Here is a 15580-nt window from a genome sequence, read left to right on the forward strand (position 1 = left end):
AGTGTGTGTGTGTGTGTGTCCAGTGTGTGTGTGTGTCCAGAGTGTGTGTGTTCAGAGTGTGTGTGTGTTCACAGTGTGTGTCCAGCGTGTGTGTGTGTGTTAAGTGTGTGTGTGTGTGTCTAGTGTGTGTGTGTCCAGTGTGTGTGTCCAGCGTGTGTGTGTGTTAAGTGTGTGTGTGTGTCTAGTTTGTGTGTGTCTAGTGTGTGTGTGTTCAGAGTGTGTCCAGCGTGTGTGTGTGTGTTAAGTGTGTGTGTGTGTCTAGTGTGTGTGTGTTCAGTGTGTGTGTTCAGTGTGTGTGTGTGTTCACTGTGTGTTTCTAGCGTGTGTTTGTGTGTTAAGTGTGTGTGTGTTTGTTCAGCGTGTGTGTATCCAGTGTGTGTGTGTGTGTGTGTGTTCAGTGTGTGTGTGTCCAGTGTGTGTGTGTGTGTTTGTGTGTGTGTGTCTAGTGTGTGTGTGTGTGTGTTCAGTGTGTTTGTGTGTGTCTCCAGTGTGTGTGTGTGTGAGTCCAGTGTGTGTGTGTGTGTGTGTGTGTGTGTGTTCAGTGTCTGTGTGTGTAGTGTGTGTGTGTGTGTGTGTCAAGTGTGTGTTTGTTTCCAGTGTGTGTCCTGTGTGTGTGTGTATCCAGTGTATGTGTGTGTGTGTCCTGTTTGTATGTGTGTGTGTGTGTGTGTGTGTGTGTGTGTGTGTGTGTGTGTGTGTGTGTGTGTGTTTGTCCAGTGTGTGTGTGTGTGTGCAGTGTGTGTGTGTGTCCAGTGTGTGTGTGTCCAGTGTGTGTTTGTCCAGTGCGTGTGTGTGTGTCTGTGTGTGTCCTGTGTGTGTATGTGTCCAGTGTGTGTCCCCAGTGTGTGTGTGTCCCCAGTGTGTGTGTGTGTGTGTGTGTGTGTGTGTGTGTGTGTGTGTCCAGTGTGTGTGTGTGTGTGTCAGTGTTACCATGGTTATTATTTACAGGGACACTGAGGAGTCAACACCATAAACATAAAACCCTGGATAGAGGGGCTCAGTGAATGTGGTGTAGAATGTGTTCAGGTGGGTCAGTGTGTCAGAGGAGACTCTGTAGAAGGACAGAGTGCCGGCTGGCCAGTCCAGATACACTCCTACTCTGTGGGAGCTGGAGGAGGGGACGTCTATGGTAGTGGACTTCTTATTGTGCCAGGCAGAGTAACGGTTGTCAGAGCAGAACAGACTCCAGGACTTGTCATTCCATCCAATCAGACAGTCATTACCCCCTCCTCTCCTGCTGATTCCTTTATATGTCACTCCTATATCAGCCCCTCTCCCACTCCACTCTACCTCCCAGTAACAGCGCCCAGTCAGACCCTCTCTACACAGCACCTGACTACAGTCCTCAAATCTCTCTGGGTGATCAGGATACGGCTGCTCCTCTCTCCTACATGTCACCTTTCTGTTCTCCTCAAACAGAGAGAGGAATCTGTTTACTGTGTTTGGGTCCAGTGTGAGATCACAGACATCTGATGGATGAAACCAGACACAATATTAGAAATCATCATCATTCACATTAGAATGTTAACTCACTTTTCACTAATTCATTTAATGTAGATATTTCTAGGTATCAAAAGGAGAAGTTAAGGTAACTTGAGACTTGTTGAATGATCATATGTTATACTGTATGGTAATATAAAACACACTTATTCCCATTAATTACACAGACACACACACACACTCACACACAAACACACACATCCTGAACAAACACACACACACACACACACACAAACACACACACACACACTGGACACACATACACATCCTGAACACACACACACACACACTTACACTGAACACACACACACACACACACACACACAATGGACACACATAGGAACGCGCCACACACATACACAGACACACACATTGTCAAAGCAACTCTTAGTAAACTTTGGTGTCCCTGATTCGTGCTTCTGTAGAACTACAGCTGATATTTAATATGACCAAGTAAGTAATGATGGTGGTCTTTGACTTTGACTTCACTTGAATTAAGACTTATTCTTAGTCATATTCTTCACAGCAGTCAACACTCACATTTTCTAAGTCCAGGTTTCATTGTGTTCTCTCCACCATGTTCCACATTGTAGCGGTATGCAGAAGAACAGACAGTCATTGAGGGATACCCCTGAACTCACACACACACACACACACACACACACACACACACACACACACACACACACAACACACACACACTGGACACACACACACACACACACACACACACAAACACACACACACACACACAAACACACACAAACACACACAAACACACACAAACACACACACACACACACACACACACACACACACACACACACACACACACACACACACACAGTCAGCTTATAACTTTGTCCAAGTGTGTGTGTTTGTGTGTGTGTCCACTCTGTGTGTGTGTGTCCAGTGTGTGAGTGTGTGTCCTTTGTGTGTGTGTCCAGTGTGTGTCCAATGTGTGTGTGTACATTGTGTGTGTGTGTGTGTGTGTGTGAGAGTCCAGTGTGTGTGTGTGTGTGTGTGTGTGTGTGTGTGTGTGTCTGTGTGTGTGTGTGTGTGTGTGTGTGTCCAGTGTATATGTGTGTGTCCAGTGTGTGTGTGTGTGTGTGTGTGTGTGTGTATGTCCAGTGTGAATGTGTGTGTGTGTGTGTCTAGTGCGTGTGTCCAGTATGTGTGTGTTTGCCAGTGTGTGTCTGTGTGTGTTTGTGTGTGGGTCCAGTGTGTAAGTGTGTGTGAGTGTGTGTCCAGTGTGTGTGTGTGTGTGTGTCCAGTGTGTGTGTGTTTGTCCAGTGTGTGAGTGTGTGTGTGTGTGTGTGTGTGTGTGTGTGTATGTGTGTCCAGTGTGTGTATGTGTGTGTGTGTGTGTTTGTCCAGTGTGTGTGTGTGTGTACAGTCTGTTTGTGTGTGTGTTTAGTTTTTGTGTGTAAAGAGTGTGTGTGTGTGTGTTTGTGTGTCCACTGTAAGTGTGTGTGTGTGTGTCTAGTGTGTGAGTGTGTCCAGTTTGTGTGTGTGTGTTTGTCCAGTGTGTGTGTGTGTGTGTGTGTCCAGTGTGTGTGTGTCCAGTGTGTGTGTGTGTCCAGCATGTGTGTGTTTGTCCAGTGTGTGTGTGTGTGTCCAGTATGTGTGTGTTTGTCCAGTGTGTGTGTATGTGTCCAGTGTGTGTGTGGAAATGTGTGTGTGTGTTTGTCCAGTGTGTGTGTGTGTACAGTCTGTTTGTGTGTGTGTTTAGTGTTTGTGTGTAAAGAGTGTGTGTGTGTGTCCAGTGTAAGTGAGTGAGTGTGTGTGTGTGTCCAGTGTGTGTGTCTGTGTCCAGTTTGTGTGTGTGTCCATCGTGTGTGTGTGTGTGTCCACTGTGGGTCACACACAAACACACTGGACACAAACACACACACTCATACTGGAGACATACACACACACACACACACACACACACACACACACACACCACACACACACACACACAAACTGGACACACACACACACACCACACACACACACACACACACACACACACACACACACACACACACACACACACACACACACACACACAGTCTTTATATAACTTAGTCCAAGTGGTGGTCAGAATGTTTGTCTTAACTAGCCTGATAACTCCAACATGTCTGATATGAACATTGACATAAACCCTCTACATACTTGAGTTTCTCCAGTCTGCAGTGTGGATCCTCCAGTCCAGCATAGAGCAGTCTGACTCCTGAGTCTCCTGGGTGATTGTAGCTCAGGTCCAGCTCTCTCAGGTGTGAGGGGTTTGACTTCAGAGCTGAGACCAGAGAAGCACAGCCTTCCTCTGTGACTAGACAGCCTGACAGCCTGCAAAGAGTCAAATCATATTAAAACCACACTGCTATTCTTTGGTGGTGAAAATAGAGTGGCAATATATTTTTTCAACATATTCAGATATATCAGTGTCCTGAAACCTGCCATATCTATTAATAAATGAATGAATGTTTCATTATTAGAAATAATCATATATTGATTGTAGAGAGAAACATGTATAGTACAAATATTTGAGTAGACTGACCAGAGCAGTTTAAAAAGCAGTATCAGTCAAAAGATAGACAGTGAGGTATCAGATTTAGATTGTCTTGAGTATACAGTCCACACCATATCTATTTTGACAGTGAAGCTAACATTTTAAATGTGGCTCTATACTCCAGCATTTTGGATTTGAGATTAAATGTTTCATATGAGGTGACAGTATATAATGTCACCTTTTATTTGAGGTTATTTTAATACATATCTGTTTCACCGTTTAGAAATGAAAGAACTTTATGTATCTAGTCCCCCTATTTGAAGATGTCATAAGTATTCTGACCAATTCACTTATAGTGTATTAAAGTAGCCAAAAGTTTAGTATTTGGTCTCAAACTTGTTGGTTGCATTTGCAGTTTGTTTTGCTTGTGTTTTGGGTTATGTTTTGTCCAATAGTAACTGAATGGTGGATGATGACTGGATTAATTTTCTGTCTAAGTGAGTAGATAACATGTTTCTAAACACTACTAAATTAATCCTGATGATGCCTTGATTAAGAAAAATCATGAATGAATCATGAATAATAATGAATGAGAAAGTTACAGAGGCTACAACAAAACATGCTAACCTCTCACCATTACTAATAACAGAGGGGGTATGATCCTTGTTCCTCTGTAACTTTCTCATTCATCATCATTCACGATTCATTCATGATTATTCATAATCATGGTAGCGTCCACATGAATGTAGAAGTGTTCAGAAACATCTTCTATTCTTACTGACATTACAAGTGAAGTGACTCCAAAATGACAGGACATTATTCACCATTCAGTTTCTATTGGGAAAAACATCATCCAAAACACAACCAAGACGAACTGCAAATGCATTCAACAAGTTTGTAGAATCACAAGCTTGATGTAATCACTGTGGGTAAGGAATATGGGACCAAATACTAAACGTATGACTACTTTAATACAATATAAGTGAATATATCCAAATTATTAAGACTTTTTCAAATGGGAGAACTAGATACATAAAGTTCTTTCATTTCTAAACAGTGACACAGATATGTATGAAAATACCCTCAAATAAAAGGTGACATTTTGTAATGTCACCTAATATGAAACGTTTTATCTCAAATCCAAAATGCTGGAGCATAGCACCAAATGTAAAACTGTAAGCTTCACTGTCCAAACACATATGGTGTGGACTATGTGTGCCTGGTAAACACATGTGGATCTAGTGAACAGTTATCACTTGTTGACCAACTACAGGAATACTGACCTCAGAGTCTCCAGTTTACAGTGGGGTTTCCCCAGTCCAGCAGAGAGCAGCTTCCCTCCTGAATCCTTCAGGTCATTGTTACTCAGATCCAGTTCTCTCAGGTGTGAGGGGTTTGACTTCAGAGCTGAGACCAGAGAAGCACAGCCATCCTCTGTGACTAGACAGCCTGACAGCCTGCAAAGAGTCAAATCATATTAAAACCACACTGCTATTCTTTGGTGGTGAAGATATTGGCAGTATATTTCTTCAACATATTTAGATATATCAGTGTCCTGAAACCTGCCATATCTATTCATAAATTAATGAATGTTTCATTATTAGAAATGATCATATATTGATTGTAGAGAGAAAAATGTATAGTACAAATATTTAAGTAGACTGACCAGAGCAGTTTAAAAAGCAGTATCAGTCAAAAGACAGACAGTGAGGTATCAGATTTAGATTGTATTGAGTATACAGTCCACACCATATATATTCTGACAGTGAAGCTAACATTTTAAATGTGGCTCTATACTCCAGCATTTTGGATTTGAGATCAAATGTTTCATATGAGGTGACAGTATATAATGTCACCTTTTATTTGAGGGTATTTTAATACATATCTGTTTCACCGTTTAGAAATGAAAGAACTTTATGTATCTAGTCCCCCTATTTGAAGAAGTCATAAGTATTCTGACCAATTCAATTATAGTGTATTAAAGTAGTCAAAAGATGAGTATTTGGTTGTAAACTTGTTGGTTGCATTTGCAGTTTGTTTTGGTTGTGTTTTGGGTTATGTTTTGTCTGATAGTAACTGAATGGTGGATGATGACTGGAGTAATTTACTGTCTAAGTGAGTAGATAACATGTTTCTAAACACTACTAAATTAATCTTGATGATGACATGATTAAGAAACATCATGAATGAATCATGAATAATAATGAATGAGAAAGTTACAGAGGCTACAACAAAACATGCTAACCTCTCACCATTAACCTCAAATAAAAGGTGACATTCTGTAATGTTGCCTAATATGAAACGTTTTATCTGAAATCCAAAATGCTGGAGTATAGAACCAAATGTAAAATTGTAAGCTTCACTGTCCAAACACATATGTTGTGGACTATGTGAGTCTGGTAAACACATGTGGATCTGGTGAACAGTTATCACTTGTTGACCAACTACAGGAATACTGACCTCAGAGTCTCCAGTTTACAGTGGGGATTCCCCAGTCCAGCAGAGAGCAGCTTCACTCCTGAATCCTTCAGGACATTGTTACTCAGATCCAGCTCTCTCAGGTGTGAGGGGTTTGACTTCAGAGCTGAGACCAGAGAAGCACAGCCTTCCTCTGTGACTAGACAGCCTGACAGCCTGCAAAGAGTCAAATCATATTAAAACCACACTGCTATTCTTTGGTGGTGAAAATAGTGGCAGTATATTTTTTCTACATGTTGAGATACATCAGTGTCCTGAAACCTGCCATATCTATTCATAAATGAATTTATCGTTATTACAAATAACACATTATCAAAGTATTGCTTGTAGATAGAAACATGTATAGTACAAATATTTGAGAAGACTGACCAGACCAGTTTAAAAAGCAGTATCAGTCAAAAGACAGACAGTGAGTTATCAGATTTAGATTGTATTGAGTATACAGTCCACACTATATATATTTTGACAGTGAAGATAACATGTAAAATGTGGCTCTATACTCCAGCATTTTGGATTTCAGATCAAATGTTTCATATGAGGTGACAGTATATAATGTCACCTTTTATTTGAGGGTATTTTAATACATATATGTTTCACTGTTTAGAAATGAAAGCACTTTATGTATCTAGTCCCCCCATTTGAAGAAGTCATAAGTATTCTGACCAATTCATATAGTGTATTAAAGTAGTCAAAAGTTTAGTATTTGGTCTGATATTCCTTGAACACAATGACTACATCAAGCTTGTGACTCAAACTCGTTGGTTGCATTTGCAGTTTGTTTTGGGTTATGTTTTGGGTTATGTTTTGCCCAATAGTAACTGAATGGTGGATGATGACTGGAGTAATTTTCTGTCTAAGTGAATAGATAACATGTTTCTAAACACTACTAAATGAATCTTGATGATGCAATAATTAAGAAAAATTATGAATGAATCATGAATAATAATGAGTGAGAAAGTTACAGACGCTACAACAAAACATGCTAACCTCTCACCATTACCAATAACAGAGGGGGTATGATCCTTGTTCCTCTGTAACTTTCTCATTCATCATCATTCACGATTCATTCATGATTATTCATAATCATGGTAGCACCCACATGAATGTAGAATTGTTCAGAAACATCTTCTATTCTTACTGACAATACAAGTGAAGTGACTCCAAAATGACAGGACATTATTCACCATTCAGTTTCTATTGGGAAAAACATCATCCAAAACACAACCAAGACAAACTGCAAATGCATTCAACAAGTTTGTAGAATCATAAGCTTGATGTAATCACTGCAGGTAAGGAATATGGGACCAAATACTAAACTTATGACTACTTTAATACAATATAAGAGAATATGTCCAAATTATTACAACTTCTTCAAATGGGAGAACTAGATATATAAAGTGCTTTCGTATCTAAACACTAAAACAGATATGTATGAAAAACCTCAAATAAAAGGTGACATTACATACTGTTGCCTATTATGAAAAATAGTCAACAGTATGTAGTCAAAGCCTTCCTCTGTGACTAGACAGCCTGACAGCCTGCAAGAGTAAAATCATATTAAAACCACACTGCTATTCTTTGGTGGTGAAAATATATTTTTTAAACTTTTTCAGATACATCAGAGTCCTGAAACCTGACATATCTATTCATATATGTATATATACACTATCAGTCAAAAGTTTGAACACACCTACTCATTCAAATTTGTAAAAAAAAAAAAAAACTATTTTTTCATTGTAGAATAATAGTGAAGACATCAAAACTATGAAATAACACATACGGAATCATGTAGTAACCAAAGAAGTATTAAACAAATTAAAATATATGTTATATTTGAGATTCTTCAAATAGCCACCCTTTGCCTTGATGACAGCTTTGCACACTCTTGGCATTCTCTCAACCAGCTTCATGAGGTAGTCACCTGGAATGCATTTCAATTAACAGGTGTGCCTTCTTAAAAGTTAATTTGTGGAATTTATTTCCTTCGTAATGCGTTTGAGCCAATCAGTTGTGTTGTGACAAGGTAGGGGGTATACAGAAGATAGCCCTATTTGGTAAAAGACCAAGTCCATATTATGGCAAGAACAGCTCAAATAAGCAAAGAGAAACAACAGTCCATCATTACTTTAAGACATGACGGCCAGTCAATACGGAACATTTCAAGAACTGTTAAAAGTTTCTTCAAGTGCAGTCGCAAAAACCATCAAGCGCTATGATGAAACTGGCTCTCATGAGGACCGCCACAGGAAATGTCACGATTTCCGCCGAAGTTGGTGCCTCTTCTTTTTTTTTCTTTTTTTTTTGTCATTTAGCAGACGCTCTTATACAGAGCGACTTACAGGAGCAATTAGGATTAAGTGCCTTGCTCAAGTGCACATCAACAGATTTTGACCTAGTTGGCTTGGGGATTAGAACCAGCAACCTTTCGGTTACTGGAGCAACGCTCTTAACCACTAAGCTACCTACCGCATATGCGGGCGGCTATCGGCGGTCGTCGTCACCGGCTTTCTAGCTGCCACCGATCTACGTTTATTTTTCTATTGGTTTTGTCTTGATTGTACACACCTGGTTTCCATCGAATTATGACTATTTCCCTATTTAACCCTCTGCTTCCCTCATGGTTTTGTGCGTGATTGTTCTTTGTTTGGTTTTGTATACTGCTGTGAGCTGTTATGTTTCCCTGCGTGGAAATTAGATTTGTTGTTTTTCAGAGTAAAGTTCGTTATTTACTCAGTTCTGTGTCCTGCGCCTGACTCCGTCCTACCGCTGTACACTGACACCTGACATCAAATAAGCAAAGAGAAACGACAGTCCATCATTACTTTAAGACATGAAGGTCAGTCAATACGGAACATTTCAAGAACTTTGAAAGTTTCTTCTGCTGCAGAGGATAAGTTCAATAGAGTTACCAGCCTCAGAAATTGCAGCCCAAATAAATGCTTCACAGAGTTCAAGTCACAGACACATCTCAACATCAACTGTTCAGAGGGGACTGTGTGAATCAGGCCTTCATGGTCGAATTGCTGTAAAGAAATCACTACAAAAGGACACCAATAAGAAGAAGAGACCTGCTTGAGCCAAGAAACATGAGCAATGGACAATACACCAGTGAACATTTGTCCTTTGGTCTGGAGTCCAAATTTGAGATTGTTGGTTCCAACCGCTGTGTCTTTGTGAGAAGCGGTGTGGGTGAACGGATGATCTCCTCATGTGTATTTCCCACCGTAAAGCATGGAGGAGGAGGTGTTATGGTGTGGGGGTGCTTTGCTGGTGACACTGTCTGTGATTTATTTAGAATTTAACCACACTTAACCAGCATGGCTACCACAGCATTCTGCAGCTGTACGCCATCCCATCTGGTTTAAGCTTAGTGGGACTATCATTTGTTTTTTAACAGGACAATGTTAACTCAACACACCTCTATTTGACCAAGAAGGAGAGTGATTGAGTGCTGCATCAGATGACCTGGCCTCCACAATCCCCCGACCTCAACCCAATTGATATGGTTTGGGATGAGTCGGACGGCAGAGTGAAGGAAAAGCAGCCAACAAGTGCTCAGCATATGTGGGAACTCCTTCAAGACTGTTGGAAAAGCATTCCAGGTGAAGCTGGTTGAGAGAATGACAAGAGTGTGCAAAGCTGTCATCAAGACAAAGGGTGGCTATTTGAAGTATTTCAAATATCAAATATATTTTCATTTGTTTAACACTTTTTTGGTTACTACATAATTCCCTATGTGTTATTTCATAGTTTTGATGTCTTCACTATTATTTTACAATGTAACATTTTTTTAAAATAAAGAAAAAACCTTGAATGAGTAGGTGTGTCCAAACTTTTGACTGGTACTGTATATAAATGAATGAATGTATCATTATTAACAGTAGATAACATATTTCTAAACACTACTAAATGAATCTTTGTGTGTGTGTGTGTGTGTGTCCAGTGTGTGTGTATGTCCAGTGTGTGTGTGTGTGTGTGTGTGTGTCCAGGGTGTGTGTTCATTGAGTGAAACAGGAATACTGACCTCAGAGTCTCCAGTTTACAGTGGGGATTCCCCAGTCCAGCAGAGAGCAGCTTCACTCCTGAATCCTTCAGGTCATTGTTACTCAGATCCAGCTCTCTCAGGTGTGAGGGGTTTGACTTCAGAGCTGAGACCAGAGAAGCACAGCCTTCCTCTGTGACTAGACAGCCTGACAGCCTGCAAAGAGTCAAATCATATTAAAACCACACTGCTATTCTTTGGTGTTGAGTCATTTTCTGTCTAAGTGAATAGATAACATGTTTCTAAACACTACTAAAGTCATCCTGATGATATCAAGATTGAGCAATATCATGAATGAGTCATGAATAATAATGAGTGAGAATGTTACAGAGGCTACAACAAAACATGCTGACCTCTCACCATTAACATCAAATAAACAGTGACATTCTGTATTGTTGCCTAATATGAAACATTTCATCTCAAATCCAAAATGCTGGAGCATAGCGCAAATGTAAAACTGTAAGCTTCACTGTCCAAACACATATGGTGTGGACTATGTGTGCCTGGTAAACACATGTGGATCTGGTGAACAGTTATCACTTGTTGACCAACTACAGGAATACTGACCTCAGAGTCTCCAGTTTACAGTGGAGTTTCCCCAGTCCAAAAGAGAGCAGCTTTACTCCTGAATCCTTCAGGTCATTGTTACTCAGATCCAGCTCTCTCAGGTGTGAGGGGTTTGACTTCAGAGCTGAGACCAGAGAAGCACAGCCTCCCTCTGTGAGTCCACAGCCTGACAGCCTGACAAAGAGATCATCATGATTTCACAAACACACTGTTAATTTAACACCAGTAGTGTAGAAGGACAATGGCAGATGCATTTGGTTTATTCTCTCAAACAACATATAGATTCATCTTCCGTCTCCTAGAATTGCATGGTCATATTGTTATACTAATGTGAAAATCAATGCATTTATTCAATATGTTTTTCAATATAATATTATAGACATATTATAATACATATTTTACTCTAAACCTAATATTTCTTCCTGATGATTTGTACTTAAATGTCATTTTATGTACTCACAGAGCAGCTCTGGAGGCTTTGACCACTGGCAGCAGGCTCAGAAGACCTTCCTCTGATCTGGAGTATTTCTTCAGGTCAAACACATCCAGCTCCTTTTCTGAAGTCAGCAACACAAAGACCAGAGCTGACCACTGTGCAGGTGACAGTTCTTCTTCTGAGAGACTTCCTGATCTCAGGTAGCTTTGGATCTCCTCCACTAGAGAATGGTCATTCAGTTCATTCAGACAGTGGAACAGATTGATGCACCTCTCTGGAGAGGAATTCTCCCTGATCTTCTCCTTGATGTACTTGACTGTTTCTTCATGGCTCTGTGAGCTGCTTCTTGTCTTTGTCAGTAGACCTCGTAAGTGCTTCTGATTGGACTCCAGTGAGAGGCCCAGAAGGAAGCGGAGGAAAAGGTCCAGGTTTCCTGTCTCACTTTGTAAGGCTTTATCCACAGCACTCTTGTAGACAGTAACTTTACGCTTGTGTCTGAACCTCACAGAAAAGTTCCTGGACGTTGATTGAGATTCATCCATTAGATTCTCATTGTTGTTGATGAATGAGAGGAACACATATACAGCAGCCAGAAACTCCTGAATGCTCAGATGCACGAAGCAGTACACCTTGTCCTGGTACAGCACACATTCCTCTTTAAAGAGCTGTGTGCACAATCCTGAGTACACTGAGGCTTCAGTGACATCAATGCCAGCCTTTTTCAGGTCTTCTTCATAGAAAATCAGATTGCCATTCACAAGCTGTTGAAAAGCCAGTTTTCCCAGTGACAGAATGCTCTCTTTATTCCAGTGTGGACATGTCTCTTCTTTCCCAAGATACTTTTCATTCTTCTGTTTGGTATGAAACTCCACAAGGTGTGTGTACATCTCAGTCAGAGTCTTGGGCATCTCTTCTCTCTTATGTTTCAGCATGTGTTCAAGGACTGTTGCAGAGATCCAACAGAAGACTGGAATGTGGCACATGATGTGGAGGCTCCTTGATGTCTTTATGTGTGAAATGATTCTGCTTGCCAGGTCCTCATCACTGAATCTCTTCCTGAAGTACTCCTCCTTCTGTGGGTCATTGAACCCTCGTACCTCTGTCACCTGGTCAACACACCAAGAAGGGATCATATTGGCTGCTGCAGGTCGGGTAGTTATCCAGAGGAGAGCAGAGGGAAGCAGTTTTCCCTTGATGAGATTTGTCAGCAGAACATCCACTGAGGTTGACTCTGTGACGTCACAACAGATCTTGTTCTTCTGGAAGTCTAGGGGTAGTCGGCACTCATCCAGACCATCAAAGATGAACAGAACTTTGTACTTGTCGTAGTTGGAGATTCTTGATTCTTTGGTTTCCATTGAGAAGTGATTGAGAAGTTCAATCAAATTGTGTTTTTCCCTTTTCATCAAATTCAGCTCCCGAAAAGGGAATGAAAATACAAATTGGACATCCTGATTTGCTTTTCCTTCAGCCCAGTCCAGAATGAACTTCTGCACAGAGACTGTTTTTCCAATGCCAGCGACTCCCTTTGTCAGCACAGTTCTGATAAGTTTGTCTTGTCCAGTTAAGGGTCTGAAGATGTCGTTACATTTGACTGCAGTCTCTGGTCTTGCTTGTTTCCTGGTTGTTGTCTCAATCTGTCTCAGCTCATGTTCATTATTGACCTCTCCTGTTCCACCCTCTGTGATGTAGAGCTCTGTGTAGATCTTATTGAGAAGTGTTGGGTTTCCTTGTTTAGCGATCCCCTCAAATACACATTGAAACTTCTTCTTTAGATTAGATTTGAGTTCACGTTGGCAAAACACAGCAAGCTCATCTGAATGAAGAAATAACACAGAGGATATTAATATTAAGTCTGTTTTAATGCCTACAGTATTGTAGGACTGTTATAAAGTTTTAAATAAAGTAATCTATTCTCTTAACTGACTGTATAAATGTGTAAATTTTTTCAGAATGCATTACACACTGGTGTGACTGATTTATATCATTATTGGTATTACTGATGGCATTAATAATGTTGTCTCTCTCTCTCTCTCTCTCTCTCTCTCTCTCTCTCACTCTCTCTCTCACTCTCTCTCTCTCTCTCACACATCCCTGCTGCTACTTGATGAGGTCACTAGGTGTTGTGTTAAGGCTGCTACAATATCATTTAGTTACACAGCTACGTTAGCTGTACTTTAGCTACAGCTTTTAAATGTTCTAAAACAGCATTCAACATGAGGCAGACAGCTCTTACATTTCTCCAGTGTGTCAGCAAGCTCCTTCTGGTTCATTTTCCTCAGGACGTGCAGTGTGATCTTCAGAGCCCCCTCTCTGGCACTGCTCTCCTGCTTCTCATCTTCAGCGTCCACCACTTCCTTATCCTGCTTCTGACTCTCAAAGCCTTCTGGGAGTTCTGGACTAAGAATCCTCTTGAACGTCTTCAGCTCGTTCTTCACAAATGTCATAATATTCTCTTCAAGCAACTGAAATAAATCAAGTAAATCATTTAAGCAAGAGACTAAATGCTTTCTCATTAACACATTAATGAATGATTGACAGATCAACTTTACTTGAGGTAAACAAAAAACAAATGTACATAACAGGACCACATACACTGAATATGGAGGCCAGGTCTGTTTGATGACTCTGGGAAGACTGACCACTGAGAATCTCTGACTCTGATCTCTCCTGTTGGTTTCTGTGGACAAAACATGAGATTACATCTCCTCATCCAGGGGGTGCACACACACACACACACACACACACACACACACACACACACACAGGGAGGGAATGTAGTGTTTATTTAATATTGTTTCAGGACTATGAAAATGGAAAAAAGGATTAGCCTATGGATTATGAAAACAACAAAAATAAATGGGAAAAAGGGAGAGGAGAAATGACTAGAGACAGTTTTGTTTAACTCACTGACCATGACCCATGAGTTCTTCTTACCTTTGTTCACTAGAAAAGGCTCCCTTTCTAAACATTATAGGAAGAACCATAGACCAGTCACTCTTCATGGACACACAGCTGGGTACAGGGGAGGCTGGTCTCTCCTGCTTGATTGGGCTTCAACACAACAGAGACAAACATTACATCTCTCATCTACTCTGAGCTCAGATGGGGAAACATAAGAAGAGTTTCATTCCAAAACACTATATATCCATTTTCAGAAATGTTGGTAAATTAGCTTTTAATGTTTCAAGAAATGATGAAAGAGATTGGTGTTTTTTCAGTAGCTAATCATGGCATGCGATTGTTCAATGACAGACATGTATTTCTTTAAAATCTATCAATTGATGGTTTCATTTCAAAGAGACAAATAATCATGTTTTTTTTGTGCAATTTTCTATACATCTGCCTCACTCACAGAGAAATAAGTAGTACTGCTAGGTTTTACACAGTAATAATATATATCTCTGCCTCACTCTCAGAGAAATAAGTAGTACTGCTAGGTTTTACACAGTCAAATGTGACCAACCGGCTCGATTCGGTCTTATGTAGCAACATTTGAAATTGTGTTTTTTACATTGGATAAAAGTAGAGACTCAGTTAGAAAAAGGTATATCATACACTACAGTTGAGGAACAATGGGAAAGTAATTCTGCTTTGAAAGATGATCAACTTGTAACCTCAATTTTGAGAAAATGATCTTTGAATGTTTTGGTTCACCTACTGGAGAGCTCTTCTTTATCTACAGTGGTGTTACTTTGGCAGATAATGTCACCCATCTAAATAAATAGTATATATATATATATATATATATATATATATATATATATATATATATATATATATATATAGTTAACTAAATGTATGGTGTTTTTGGTTTATGTCAGTTTTATTGTTTGTTATGCTATAAATTGTTATTTTATGGTTGTAAGTGGTAAAATTAACTAATTAATTAATTACTACTTTAGTAAGGATATACTTTATTCAGTACTACTGCAGTTGCTAAATAATTCCAATAGATGGCAGCATAAGACCACGAATGACATTTCAGAAGGTTAGTTTAGTTTTCTCCCTGGATACACCACCACTCCCCCTCACAGGAAAACTCCTGCACACACTTTTT

At 40.0% G+C, this 15580-nt stretch overlaps 1 protein-coding gene across 1 annotated transcript; it reads right to left on the bottom strand.

The window, feature by feature from the left end:
• Window positions 1-347: 347 nt before the first annotated feature.
• Window positions 348-15049, bottom strand: LOC311120858 (NLR family CARD domain-containing protein 3-like). Its single transcript, XM_084195419.1, has 10 exons — window positions 14458-15049; window positions 14116-14200; window positions 13757-13985; window positions 11545-13336; window positions 11085-11258; window positions 10556-10673; window positions 6458-6627; window positions 3624-3834; window positions 2041-2122; window positions 348-1469 (listed from the first exon to the last, which is right to left on the bottom strand). Exons 1-10 carry the CDS (start codon window positions 14523-14525, stop codon window positions 943-945), a joined length of 3456 nt encoding a protein of 1151 aa, XP_084051545.1. The 5' UTR covers window positions 14526-15049; the 3' UTR covers window positions 348-942.
• Between the last annotated feature and the right edge of the window lie 531 nt (window positions 15050-15580).

This window comes from Coregonus lavaretus, assembly GCF_964263955.1.
Source record: "Coregonus lavaretus genome assembly, contig: HAP1_SCAFFOLD_2227, whole genome shotgun sequence".
Taxonomy (NCBI): Eukaryota; Metazoa; Chordata; class Actinopteri; order Salmoniformes; family Salmonidae; genus Coregonus; species Coregonus lavaretus.

Bases quoted from the DNA above. Each gene is read 5' to 3' on its own strand.
- LOC311120858 (XM_084195419.1), bottom strand. From the start codon at position 14,525: ATGAAGAGTGACTGGTCTATGGTTCTTCCTATAATGTTTAGAAAGGGA. The intron at 6,628-10,555 runs GTGAAGCTGCTC...CTTTGCAGGCTG, and splicing joins ATGACCTGAAGGATTCAGGA to TCAGGCTGTCTAGTCACAGA. The intron at 2,123-3,623 runs TGTTGGAGTTAT...CAGGGGTATCCC, and splicing joins GTCAATGTTCATATCAGACA to TCAATGACTGTCTGTTCTTC.